Below are 12,944 nucleotides of genomic sequence, written 5' to 3'. Positions count from 1 at the left end.
GGGGGACAAACAGCATATAGATGAACCTTTGGTATTCGAATCAATCGGATAAATTCCGAAAAGCACATAGAAACAACAACTAGATCTGAAAAGAATTTCACATCGCCTGAAGTGCCTTACAACCCTGTGTCTCCATGCAAGCATCGGTCTAGCACGCCTGCTGGGTGAGCGAGGTGTAGTGGCCGGTGAAATGCAGGCTACCGCGAGCTCTCGTATCGCCGTTGCCGTTGTCCGAGCCACATTTGCTAACAATGATGCCCATGTCGATAGCGATATCCTGGCAGTACACGTTGACTTGGGAGAATTGCTGGAAACGTATCAGCACTGGGTGCCTTCTCTCCTATTGGGAGGAAGACTGATATAGCAACTCACGTTGTTGCACAGGTAAATGGAGCAACTGTTGGAGCAGCTCACCCGAGCGCAAGTGCTAGGGGCAACACTGCAGTACGAGGTGCCCAGAGTGAACAGGCGGTTGATGGCGTTGGCACATTGCGAGTAGTATCTCTCAACAGTGACTCCGTTGTTGCAGTTCCAGTTGCCCTTTGATAACCGTCAGCAGACCATCCCTTAAGAGATGGGAGGCCAAGCGGACGGGACGCAGAGGGCAGCCCAGCGTCTCGTACACCAATGACGAAGAATGCAAAACTCACGGTGGATTGTCTGGCTTCCAAGCCGTGCTCGACGCTGGCGGCGCCTCCAAATGCGCTCGCGTCGAATTCAGGGTTGAGGGCCAATATCTGGTCATAGATGGACGAGGCGTCGCCGTGGAGAGTGACGTTGGGGCCTCCAACGGTGATTGGGCCAGTGAAGGACATCTCAGACAAGGGCAACAGCTCGTTCTTCATCTCTTCGGCAGAACGGTAGTGGTAGCCCTTGTCTGACGGAGTTGCAACGGCCTGAGAATGTGAATCAGCAGTGCAAGATACAGGAAGGTTCCATAATTCGACTTACAACAGACGCCCAAAGGGCAAGACCAGCGGCAGCGACTCTCATGTTGAAAGTTATCGAACGGATCACAGAATCTGATACGAGAATGTGTTGGTTGGGTAGGTTGTGATGTAGAGCAAGACAGCTGAACACGGGTTGAAAGCGATTATAGACGATTCTTATACTTTGGACCGAGCACACTGGCTGGCATATCTCCACCACAGCGGTTTTCATTGCGATCGTCAAGCACGTGTACACACATACCAGACGCTCCAGAAGTCTTGTGGCGCTTCACGGCGCCAGCCGAATCCAGACTCTTGGCCAAGCGGCGACGCTGTCGCTTAAGTCATTTTGATCCAACGTAGTGCTCGATAGGGAAGCTGGCTACAGGAAGGATCTCGGGCCGCATTAGTCAGTCGGCTGCACTGGCAAAACAGGCTATAACCTCCTGCCAAGCAACGTGATCATTGGGTGGGTTGCGAATCCTCCTTGGCCAAAGCAAATCCTTCAAAAGGAGTCCGATGTTGTGACTCTGCACGTCAAAGAATTAACCGCCTTAACTGGCACGGACATATGCTGTTGAACCTCTACACAATGACTCTTGTAGGCTATTTCCCATGTTCGGACCAACAGGAACGCAAAGAGCCCAGCCTTTTGAGGTTAGCCCTCTGACTCGAGTGAAGTAAACAAAGTGTATTTGTATTGAATGTTGAGCAAGGTTATTACTCAACGGCGGATGTGCAGGATCGAGACCTTGTGGAAGGATGAAGACCTCCACCTGAAATGTAACACGGGATTCCCGCTTCTGCTGCATTGCCACATCTGCATGTTGCTGGCATCTGGTTAGGCTCTAGAACGAAGCGCTAGAGACCCCGAGAGGAATACGACGTAAAATCGAACCATGCCGTCCCGGAAACGCTTTAACCGGCAGCATTCGTATAGAAAAGAAGGAACAGAGGTAGACTTCATCCTTGCTCTGAAGGAACCACCGTGAAGGGATTACTTGGCAGCAAGACTTGCAGGCCGGCCTTATTCTCGAATTAACCGAGGATAACCTAGTCACACATTGAGCACCACGGTGTAGTGTCTGATGGGGCCGATGGGGAGGGGGCATGGATGCACTTCTTGCAAAGTTACTTTGTTACATCTGACAACCAAGACATAGAACCTATTTCATGTGGAAATGGACTATTTGCTGTTGATTTCTGACCATGACCTAGACCTTGTCCCAGCGGCTACGTTGTTAATTGGTATCGCCTTGCTGTAACAGGAAATTGTACGCCGTCCAATCGAATAACCATGCTTAACAAACGAATAATGCTTGAGTTAAACTCTCAAAAAGTATGTGGTTCTTTAAAGAATAGGGTTGGGAAAGAAATAATTTGTGCCCATGGAACACTCTTGCGAAATATCATTCAGGGATATAATTTAAGAAGAAAAGAACAACCCTCCCACCAAAATTATCTACTAGACATAAGGATTGCTTGCTTCAGTCTCTCCAGTAACTCTACTTACCCTTTACAACATCTCGTTTTCTCATAGTACTTTTCTCTTCTAGTAGAAGATCATTTCTGTTGCTTCATTTTGGCTGAGTGATCTCTCACAGTCAACCTCCGGTTTTGAAACGCCATGAGCATCCGAGTTCTGTGGGAGATCATGTCAACTTTCTATAGGTAGCTGGGAAAGCCAGAACGGACTAAAGACATACGATTCAGAAAACAAAATAGTCATTACATACTATTCAGTTTCTTCCAAGTTTTCGATCGTCCCGTGTAACTTCCCTTGTCGGAGACCGTCGACTTTTGAAGACTTGAAGTCGGTGACTGAGCGGTAAAAGTATCTGCACGCTGTTCCATGCTGCACTAACGATGTCCGTATTTCCAGTCAACTTGCTCTCTTCCTGGTGCACCATACAGAAGGTCGACCTGTGAAGAATAATAAGGACCAGCCGATAAAAAGGCAAGATGGCGGAGTAAGACATGACTTGTAGTTGCTGGTCGATTTTGGAAGAGCAGCTTGTTGTTGTTGACCACGGAGGGTATTTCCTACATAAGGACCCTTGTCTGCAACATCACTCCGATATGGTGTTTTTAGCTTCCTATGTATTTTGCGGACTTTAGTCCAGGCCAATCGAAAATTTATTGCCGTTGGAACTAGACAAACTGGCTCAGGCGGCGGTGACGAGTGCCAAGTCGACTACAGAGCCGACTATTACAGACACGACTTTTGAGCAAACCTAGTCGACCTGCCAAAGAATGACAATACAAGCATTGTGTAAGCTTGAAAATTATTGTAAAAAACTCCAAGCGAGCGTCACACCCATCCCAGGGTTTCAAATGAATGGACACGGTGCTCCGTTGAATATCTACCGTCCTCGTCGCGGAATTGGGTCGACAAGACTCGTCTGCATGCCGTACTTAGTACTTAGCTTACATGTCTTCTTTACAAAACTGTCGTCTAGCCAAAGCTCAAAGGCGCAATGTGACTCGCAAGGTGCTTTCTTGGTTGCTACTTATGACGGCTAGCGATTAGGATCGGTAGAGATCGCGTTCATAGGATGGTGTTGAGAGCGAACTATTGATGGAGCCAATGGTAGGAATGAACAAACTGTAGTTGACCTCCAAATGATTCAGATCTCAATTGATAAAAACCAGATCTCAGGTCTATCTAGACCGATATCACTCAGGAGGGCTAGCTGTTTGTAAACAACCCTTAAGACACTGTCTACGTTGTGTACTCAAATGGAGCAAGATTTCACAATTGATCGCCTGGTTACATAATTCCCAAACCGGAGTGGTAGAACCGGCTTTTTCCACGTCTACCATGTCCTATTAATGGAAGACGTCGCCAGCAAGGCAATCTCTTGAAGAAAAGATGAACCAGGCGCAATGCTGCACTTGCTTTCGCCATCGCCTTCACCTACTTGTATCTCATAGCGAGTTCAACTGCATTGCGTATCCCACACTTGGTGACACGAACGATGTTTAGTGCATCAGCGGACTCCCACAGATTCCGAACCGTTTGACGATAAAATGGGAATCCAACCGCCTCCAGTGGCAATCCCGGCAAAGCCCGGGATCCTCGTCCGATTATCCTTGCCCTTCGGAAGACGCCCCGCGGGAACCCTCCCGACCTATCATCGTAAGTGTATCAATCCGTCCTACCCTTCCTCTGATTGCGACACAGAAGAAGAAGGTTCATCTTTCCATAGTGGACAGTATCGTATCACCTTATCTCGAGGCGGGGTAATGGTAGGATGCCCTTGAACCGGCACCGTCACGCGGTCGCAACGTGCCGACGTGAAAGGTCAAGGGATCCCAACAGTGGGTTATTGGACAAGCATTGCCGCGTCGGGACAAGACATGACAAGACGATAAGCGGGCAAAAGTTCCCACCGAATCTGGCCCCCCTCTTCCCGGGGAAGACGGCATCACCCCGCCTCCAACTTGGGTCTAGATAACACGAACTACTGGGAACACGGTGGAGAAGAGTTGATAGCAGGGCCCGCGTGATACGTTACGGTAAAAGGATGCCCTTGTGACGGTTATCATATCAACGGGCGACCTGGTCCATTTCCCATCCCATGGAGGTATTGAGTGTATGTTCAACTGCCCATTTGGGCAATATAAGAGCCGTGTAGAACGAGGTTCCGGATCCTGTTCCCTCTCACCCCGCAGCTCACCAATGTTTGGCGAGTCGTGAGTTACCAATAACAATTACTGCGGCATTGGGTTGCGCAGCAGACATTGATTCGGAATCACTTGCTTGACGGTTGCATTCACCAGAATCGTATCTGAGCCATTTTCACGTCCCTCCCGTCATGGAGGACAGCAAACAACACGGCGTGAACATCTCCGAACAGGGGACAGAACCAGGACACAATGAGCGTTGGGAAACTAATGCCTCCCGAGAGAAGGACGATGTGACCAAGAAGGGCCTTCAGGACGCAGACTCAGAGGAGATCATCAGCACAGATGGCGGTACCTTTACCGAAGATTCGCCTTTCGAGGAGGTCAGAGCTGCCGTCCGCAACACTGACGGCGGGGAGGTTGCCAACACCGTCCGGGCATGGATCTTGGGCATGGTATTCGTGACAGTCGGCAGTGGTCTGAACATGTTTCTCAGCATGAGGTAGGCGGGGCCCGGGCGACAACGACTCTAGAAACGCAAGAGAAGCTCCTTTCATCGCTAACGACGGTTTCTAGGAGCCCTGCCATCAACTTCCCGTCCATCATCGTCCAGCTGCTGGTGTACCCAATCGGCTGCCTTTGGGCCAGAGTCGTACCGACGAGGGTCTTCAACACGTTCGGCGTCGAGTGGACCTTCAACACGGGGCCGTTCACGATCAAGGAGCACGTCGTCATCACCCTCATGTCCAACGTCTCCATCGGCTACGCATACAGCACCGACGCCCTCCTCGCGCTCCAGGGCAAGCCGTTCTACGACATCAACCTGGGCTGGGGCTTTCAGATCCTCTTCACCCTGAGCTCCCAGCTCATCGGGATCGGCCTCGCCGGCCTGTGTCGACGGTTCCTCGTGTGGCCGTCGGCCATGATCTGGCCGAACCAGTTCGCCAACACGTCCCTGTTCTACGCCCTTCACGACAAGAGCAAGAACGACGGTACGCACAGCAACGGCTGGGTCATCAGCCGTTACCGATACTTCTTCTACGTGCTGGGTGCCATGTTCTGCTACTACTGGATCCCCGGTGTGCTCTGGCAAGGGCTCTCGGTGTTTGCGTTCGTCACCTGGATCAAACCCAACAACGTCGTGGTAAACCAGCTGTTTGGGGGGTTCACAGGCCTCTCCCTCATCCCGATTACCTTTGACTGGACCTATGTATCCGCGTACCTGGGAGACCCTCTGCTCTCGCCGACGCACACGCACATCAACGTGCTCATCGGGCTCTTCGTCTTCGTCATCATCCCGACCATCGGCATCGCGTACTCGGGCGCGCTCTTCGCCGACTACCTGCCCATCAACACGTCGCAGACGTACGACAACACGCAGAGCTCCTACAAGGTCAGCAAGATCCTGGGCCCGGGCTACACTTTTGACGTCGAAAAGTACAAGGCATACTCCCCTTTGTTTCTGCCACCCACCTTCGCCCTCAACTACGGCCTGTCGTTCGCAGCGCTGACGGCGGCGATCGTGCACTGCGGCTTCTTCCACGGCAGGGAGATCTGGTACCGGCTGCGGGCAGCGCGCAACCAGGAGGCGGACGTCCATCTCAGGCTGATGAAGAAGTACCGGGACGCGCCGGAGTGGTGGTACGCCGTCCTACTCCTCGTCGCGATCGGTCTGGGGTTCGCCACGGTGGAGGGCTACGACTCCCAGCTGCCGTGGTGGGCGTTCATCGTCGCCAACCTCCTGGCCATGGTCTTCGTCGTGCCGACGTGCACGATCCTGGCCATCTCCAACCTGGGGCTCGCGCTGAACGTGCTGTCACCCTTCCTGGCCGGCTTCATGATCCCCGGGAAGCCCATCGGCGTCATGATCTTCAAGGTGTATAGCACCATTACGCTGGGCCAGGCCCAGACGTACTCGGGGGACCTGAAGATGGCGCATTACATGAAGATCCCGCCGCGTACCACCTTTTGGTGCCAGGTGGTGGCCACGATTTGGGCCGTGTTTGTGCAGATCGCCGTGATGAACTGGACGTTGGGCAACATCGAGGATTGTTGCGCACTGTAAGTTGCTCGCTCCCATGTTGCTTGACCTTGAACCGACAATATCATCTCGAGTCTATGTCTCTAACTCCACCGTCAACCAGGACCCAGCATGCTCACTTCACCTGTCCCAACGGAAGGGCGTTCTTCTCTTCCTCCATAGTCTGGGGCGTCATCGGGCCAAGAAGGATGTTCGGTGCCGGTTCCATCTACCAAAACTTCAACTACTTCTGGCTCATCGGCGCCTGCCTGCCGGTCGTCTTCTACGTCCTGGCCAAGGTCCTCAACCTGAAGTTCGCCAAGGCGCTCCACGCCCCAGTGATGCTGGGCGCGATGGGCTGGCTGCCGCCGGCTACGCCGCTGAGCTTCTCGAGCTGGGCTATCGTCGGCCTCATCTTCAACCACGGCATTCGGAAGCGGTTCCGGGGCTGGTGGCAGACGTACAATTACATCACGGCCGCGGCACTGGACGCGGGTCTCATCATCAGCACCATCGTCATCTTCTTCGCCATCACGCTGCCCAACGTCACGATACCGCAGTGGTGGGGAAACGTCGATGTGTACAACACCCTGGTACGTTATGGTATTGATAACGACCGCAGGCGCACTCTGCCGGTTTCCGACCCCGATCGATGACTGCGCTGCGTTGTTGTCAAATGCAACCCCCCTCCCTCCCCGCCCCCCGTGGAGAGCTCATTTTAAACTGACCGTATCTCGCATGCAGGACTCCACGTATGGCGCCATTTTGAGAACGGTGGGGGAGAACGAGACGTTTGGTCCAGCCAGTTGGTGATTTTGTGAAGGATCGTGAATCAACCCTGCACGGGGATGCAGGCAGCCGCAGTGTTAGCGTCTCTTGACTGGGGGGGAGAAAGCATCGATTGCTGCCCAAGTTGCTACCCAAGCAGCGACATGCTACAGAATGCTTCTAGATGCATCCACGGCACTTTATCAACTTTATCATTGGCCTTGATCAGCACGGGGAGAGATATGGCCAAGAAGAAAGTGTGAGAGAGAGAGAGAAGAGAGAAGACAAACTCGTGGTTTGATTATATCATTTTTGTACATGTTTTGTTGTTTTCTGTATATGGGTCGTTGGACCGGCAATACTGGTTAAAAAGAGAGACGCAGAAAAAAACAAGTCTAATTGTACTCCGTGAATGCTGGCGGATTCTCGTTTCGTTATTTGTTGATGTTGAGGAGGCTGTAAGTCGCAGTGACGAGACAAGAGGAAGGATTTTGGAAAAAGAGGGGAAACAAAATGAGAGGAAAAGGACATTTGATGCATGCAATCATGATGAGGGCGTCATAACAAAAAAAGAGAGAGAAAAAAAAAAAGGAAAAGAGAGGCGAAAGACATTTGAGACAGCCAGCAGTAAGCCCGCCCGCCTTCAAGTGCCCGAGACCGACTCTGGACCAACGACGTTTAGCTTCCTGGAAAATAAGCCCGTTCTAAAAATGCGTCTCCGTCCTCCCTTTTCGGGCATCATCAGTCCGCCCTGGCCGTAGCGACGTCGTACATGGAGCCCGTCTCGGGCTCGGGCAGCCGATGGCTGCGCGAACGCGGGAGGTCGATGCGTTGCCGGTAGGGCCGGGACGCCCCGTCGACGTGCTGGTCGGACATTTTCCTCGCCAGGTCCTCGCCTCTCGGCGGAGGGGGCGCTTCTTTCCGGGAGTGTCTCCTCTCGCGGGAAGCATGGGATCGAATCGAGGCCGTATCGTCCTGTGGGGGGGAATGCGCTTCTTTCCGGGAGTGCCTCCTCTCGCGGGAAGCGTGGGAGCGGATCGAGGCCGCGTCGTCTCGCGGGGGAGAAGGCTGCTGGATCGGTATCGGCATCGGCGTCGGCATCGGCATGTCCATCGGAGGTAGCGGTGGAGCTGGAGGGGGCGGGGGAGGCATCTCTGCTGCTGCCGCACTGCTGCTGCTGATGAGGGGGGGTTCTGGCTGTCGCTTCTCGATGACGGAGGCCGTTTCGTCAGGCATTAGGAAGACGTCGGGGTGGTCGGGGTCGCTCTCACCCTCGGGTTCGTCGTCGTCCTGGCCGCTGCCGCTGCCGCCGCCGTTGACCTCGCTGGCCTCGAGCTTGGCGCCCTTCTTGCCGACCAGCTTGCCCTGGCGGTACTGCTCCAACGCCTTCTTCAGGACGTTGCGCATGACGGCCTTGTTGACGTTGCGCCGCACGCGGTCAAAGTAGCGCGTCACGTCGCCGACGACCATGACCTGGGCGTCGTGGTCGATCTCGAGCACGTCGGCGTAGTTGGCGCGCGAGTTTTCCTTGACTCGGAACTTGCCCGGGCGCAGCTGCATGCCGACCGGCGAGAAGGGGAGCCGGTCAAAGGGCGGCGTGCGGTCATTCTCGTCGAATACGTAGCCCTGCTGGCTCGAGTCGATGCCGGGTTTCTGGAAATCGTTCTTGGTGGGGGTGGAAATCGGCCTGGCATGGTTTGACGAGAGATTAGCGACGTCTGCCGGGAGGGGGAGGGGGGGATGGTGGGGGGTGTGGTGATGAGTGAGGAGGGGTAAGAATCTCGAGGAACAGTGATAGAGAGATAGAGATAGAGAGAGGGAGAGAGAGAGAGAGGAAGAGAAAGACAGAGAGCAGTAACTTACACACACACGCAGTGATGCGGAAAGGTGTCGCTGTGTCGCAGCACAATGAAGCGAGTGTAGCCAAGGCATTTCCACTCCCATTCGAACTCGTGCGAGTCGGCCCAGAGGAACTCGAAGACGTCTCCCACCTCGCACCTCGACGCGGGGCCAATATCGTAGCCTTTGCGAGCTGGAAGTTGTCTCGGATGTTAGCAAGAAAAGAAAGTATTGAACAAAAAAAACCAGAAATATTTTTTTCGGCATCGCATTATAGCAGACCCCATCTCTCCCGAGAGTTGAACTCACCCAGAGGGTGCTCATACGAGCTGTCGTGCGTGCCTATCGACGCATCGTCCCCGTTCCCCGAGTCACTCTTGGTGCTCTTGGTACTCTTACTCCTAAAGGTTGAAAAATCTCGGTTCCCGATCACCATCTCTTGCCACACATCCCAGAAACAGGAAAGAGGAAAAGAAAAAAAGAAGGAGTAGAAGGAGTGGAAAGATGAAAGGAGGGGGGGTCGTTTAAAGGGTTCAATGGTTGTAGGTAATAGTCAGAGAGACAGAGAGAGAGAGAGAGGAAGCTCTGGCGGAGAAGAGGTTAGGAAGAATGATGGATCATTGCATCTGCAAAAACGACGGGGGACGGCACGACTGGGGGGTGTGAGAGGTGTGAGAGGAGCGGTGGGATGCAGTAATAGTGTTAGATCCTGTGAGTGGTGACCCGACCACGAGAGCCACACATGAGCGGCTTATCCTAAATCCTGGGGCTGACTGGATCGGAGCTCTTCATCATACGTAGAGTCAAAATGGACGAGGCAGGGCGAGCAAAAGAAGAGGGCGAGGCGAGGCGGGCTGTCAAGGGCGGTCTCCCTCTCTCTCTCTCTCTGTCTCCCTCTGTTGCTCGTCTTCGTCACATGCGGCCTATTGGCACGACCAGCACCGCACCATACAAACCCACAGCTCAGCTCTCATCAGCTCCTCTCTTTTTTTCTCCTTCTCTCGTTTTTTTCCCTCTCTTTCCGCCACGTCGCTAAAATGGATCATGCGCGGTGTATGATGCCCAACCTCCACCGCCATGCGTCGGCTGCGATGTCAATGGCCGCGGTGAGGGTGGCCGTCTCCACCCGCCGCCCATTCCCACCAGACGTGAGTTGTCCCAGAGTCCCCAGGGCTTGCTTGGGAGTTCCGCAGCGTGGGTCGAGAGGGAGGGGGGACTCGGAAGAGACCCGTCACCGCCATTTCGGCACGGAACATTCGCCGGCATTCCGGGGAGCTGATCAATCATCCACTGTGGCCTTATCTCTCTCTAAGGCAGAGAAAGGGAGAGGGAGAGTAAGCATAGCAGAGAGACTTTTTCCTGATGTTCAGCTTTCTCCATCTGACTCCTCGTCAATGAAGCCGCGATGAACCATGAATCCCAAAACTGCCCCATCTCCTCGCCCTGGACTAGCATAGTTGGGGGGGTGGTGGTGCGGGTGCAGCCGCTGGCTTCTCGGCTGAATGAGGGGTTGATGCGCCTATTTATAGTTTCAGTTTAGGGGACTTGCCCATGAAAGTGCCGATCGAGGGGAGGATAGATCTCGGGGAACGTGCTCTTCCAACGGCGACAACCAAGCTTCAAGATACCAGAGAGAGAGGGACGAGAAGCGCAGCTGAATTCTCATGAGGAGTATCTCCCCTCAAGTGATTTCATCCATATCGTCACCTGTTGCGCGAGTTGCTGGGCAAACTCACACCACACCATTCCATCTGTATCGGTGCCTGAGTGCAGGCCTAACCCCCGTGGCACAACACTCTGCAGCGACCAGGGTCCGATGTCTCACCCAACCAGGAACGGCGCGATAAACATCGTCGACCGACAATCGCGGCCGCTCATTTCGTCACTTGGATGAAGTTCCAAGATATCAACCGACTCCCTTTTGACGCCGATGTCGTTCAAGCCCGGGGAAGTTACTCCTCGACTGATGTGGTGCCCGACCACGACGGTTTCTTATAGGTATGGCATGATACGTAGAACGCAGTTAGTGCTAGTGGTCACTAAGCAATATGGTGATGTGCTGGCACTTTGAGAAGATGCCTTAATAAGCAGCTTCGACGCCAACCACTGCTACGCATAAATACAATTCTGGGGTCCTGTTTGCTCCCCTATAGAGAAGCCGATGAGGGTGAATTTGAATAGTTGGATAGTTAACGGTTAAGTACCTAATACTGTGCGTATTTTTTTCTCCCTTTCATTGTTATTATTGCTGAAGAAGGAACTTCATTATGTCCTAAAATATTTAGAAAAATAAAAGCGTGCTTTACCACTCTTCCCTCTTGTGACACAATCCCTTAGACTAAACAGGTTGTTATTTTGGAACATGGTTGTTATCTTATCTGTTGTCAGAGCTAGTTTCAACGGCGGAAGATACATGTATTCTTAAAAGGGTTGATTGAGTGCCTCAAAGAGAAGTGACTCCGCACACTCTAACGAAACTATATTTCTGTAAGTTCTAATATGCTGGCACAAGAATTGTTGAAAGCCATTTACAAGCTCGTCTCTGAATACAATGTTTTACGTATTGTCTCACTCAACCTACATTAGTTTCCCTCATTAGGAGAAACGCGGTCTTTCCAGCATTGTGCCCGGATTTGGCATCAACGACTCTGACCTTAGCGCTTCCGAGATGCTTCAGTATTCCCTCCACACTCTTCATGCTGTTTGAATTCTACTGTTTGCTTGCAAAGTAAGGCGAGTTGCTCACCATACTGCCCACGTAATCCAACCACTGCGGCGCGCTGATGTAGCACCGTGGAACATGACTGCTTACCACCGTCATCTGTATGAAAGCAGTGGAGAAAAGGTGATAAACGATCCGTAACAGATCCAAAGTGTATGTGGCAGGGAATAGCACAGTTATGGCGGCAGATGCGTCAAGCAACTCCGATCTGTCGTCAGGATACGCTCCGTGGGGTCAACCGCAGCATCCGGGAAAATTGTTCAACAGCAGGCTTCGCCGGTCTGCAAAAAGCTCCATAGGTCTCTTGCACCAGGAACTTAATGACCTGCTGAGATTGTCATTGTATTGTAGTTGTGGGTTTTTCGATGAATCATTACGAAAATGTTGTCATGCCGGCTGGTCCTACACGATCCTGGGCAAATAGTATCCTGTCAGTAGAGCCACTTCCTTAGGAAACCATTCGTCTGAAAAGCATTGATGAATGACCTGTTATTGATACTGGTGTTATATTTCACTGAGAACCTTTTTCATTCATTCCGAACCAGTCCAAAATCGCCTTGGACCACCAAGGCAAGCAGAAGGCCCACGTGGTTCAACACACTCAAACTCAAGGGGTATGCCATGATGACGCTTACCTAGAAAACTGCTTCGCCCTTGAACACTCTCGTTCCAGGCCACGGTAAGCCATTCTCCCTGACTATGCGTCAGACCCTCTCAAGTGCTTAAAGCTAGGGGCTAGAGGGCTGACCCAACGATGGAGGGCCAATTAATGAAGCAGACTTGTAAGGGCAATGCTTAACACGTCGCCAAGGAATCGTTACCATGGGAAACCGTCCCATTGGATAGTTTTCGGAGACTGAATATGCGGCCGCACACCCTCCTTCAAGAATCAGCTATTCCTCCCAAGCCTCTTTTAATAGTCTTTCCGCATGTGCATAGACACGATACACCGTATTATATTCGAGTGAACAAACGTACCAGCTCCTTTCTATCTTCCTCCCATAGGACCGACGAAAGAACGGTTAACTTGGAACATTTG

General features: G+C 52.6%; 3 protein-coding genes across 3 annotated transcripts; 1 reads left to right on the top strand and 2 right to left on the bottom strand.

Annotated features, from left to right (window-relative positions):
- Nucleotides 1-148: 148 nt before the first annotated feature.
- On the bottom strand, nt 149-993 carry CDEST_07228 (uncharacterized protein; the record flags this gene model as incomplete). The annotated part of the gene is made up of 4 exons (XM_062923387.1): nt 149-307; nt 373-540; nt 651-896; nt 952-993. 4 exons carry the CDS (start codon nt 991-993, stop codon nt 149-151), a joined length of 615 nt encoding a protein of 204 aa, XP_062779438.1.
- Nucleotides 994-4,535: 3,542 nt separating this feature from the next.
- Nucleotides 4,536-7,713, top strand: CDEST_07227 (Putative oligopeptide transporter, OPT superfamily). Its single transcript, XM_062923386.1, has 4 exons — nt 4,536-5,058; nt 5,133-6,617; nt 6,701-7,169; nt 7,321-7,713. The coding sequence occupies exons 1-4, from the start codon at nt 4,748-4,750 to the stop codon at nt 7,387-7,389; spliced, it is 2,334 nt and encodes a 777-aa protein (XP_062779437.1). The 5' UTR covers nt 4,536-4,747; the 3' UTR covers nt 7,390-7,713.
- Nucleotides 7,630-10,056, bottom strand: CDEST_07226 (uncharacterized protein). The gene is made up of 3 exons (XM_062923385.1): nt 9,493-10,056; nt 9,208-9,376; nt 7,630-9,031 (listed from the first exon to the last, which is right to left on the bottom strand). Exons 1-3 carry the CDS (start codon nt 9,617-9,619, stop codon nt 8,086-8,088), a joined length of 1,242 nt encoding a protein of 413 aa, XP_062779436.1. The 5' UTR covers nt 9,620-10,056; the 3' UTR covers nt 7,630-8,085.
- Between the last annotated feature and the right edge of the window lie 2,888 nt (nt 10,057-12,944).

The sequence above is a fragment of the Colletotrichum destructivum genome, chromosome 4 (genome assembly GCF_034447905.1).
Source record: "Colletotrichum destructivum chromosome 4, complete sequence".
Lineage (NCBI taxonomy): Eukaryota > Fungi > Ascomycota > Sordariomycetes > Glomerellales > Glomerellaceae > Colletotrichum > Colletotrichum destructivum.
The sequence above is the reverse complement of the archived record's forward strand: the minus strand, read 5'-3'. Positions and strand labels throughout refer to the sequence as shown.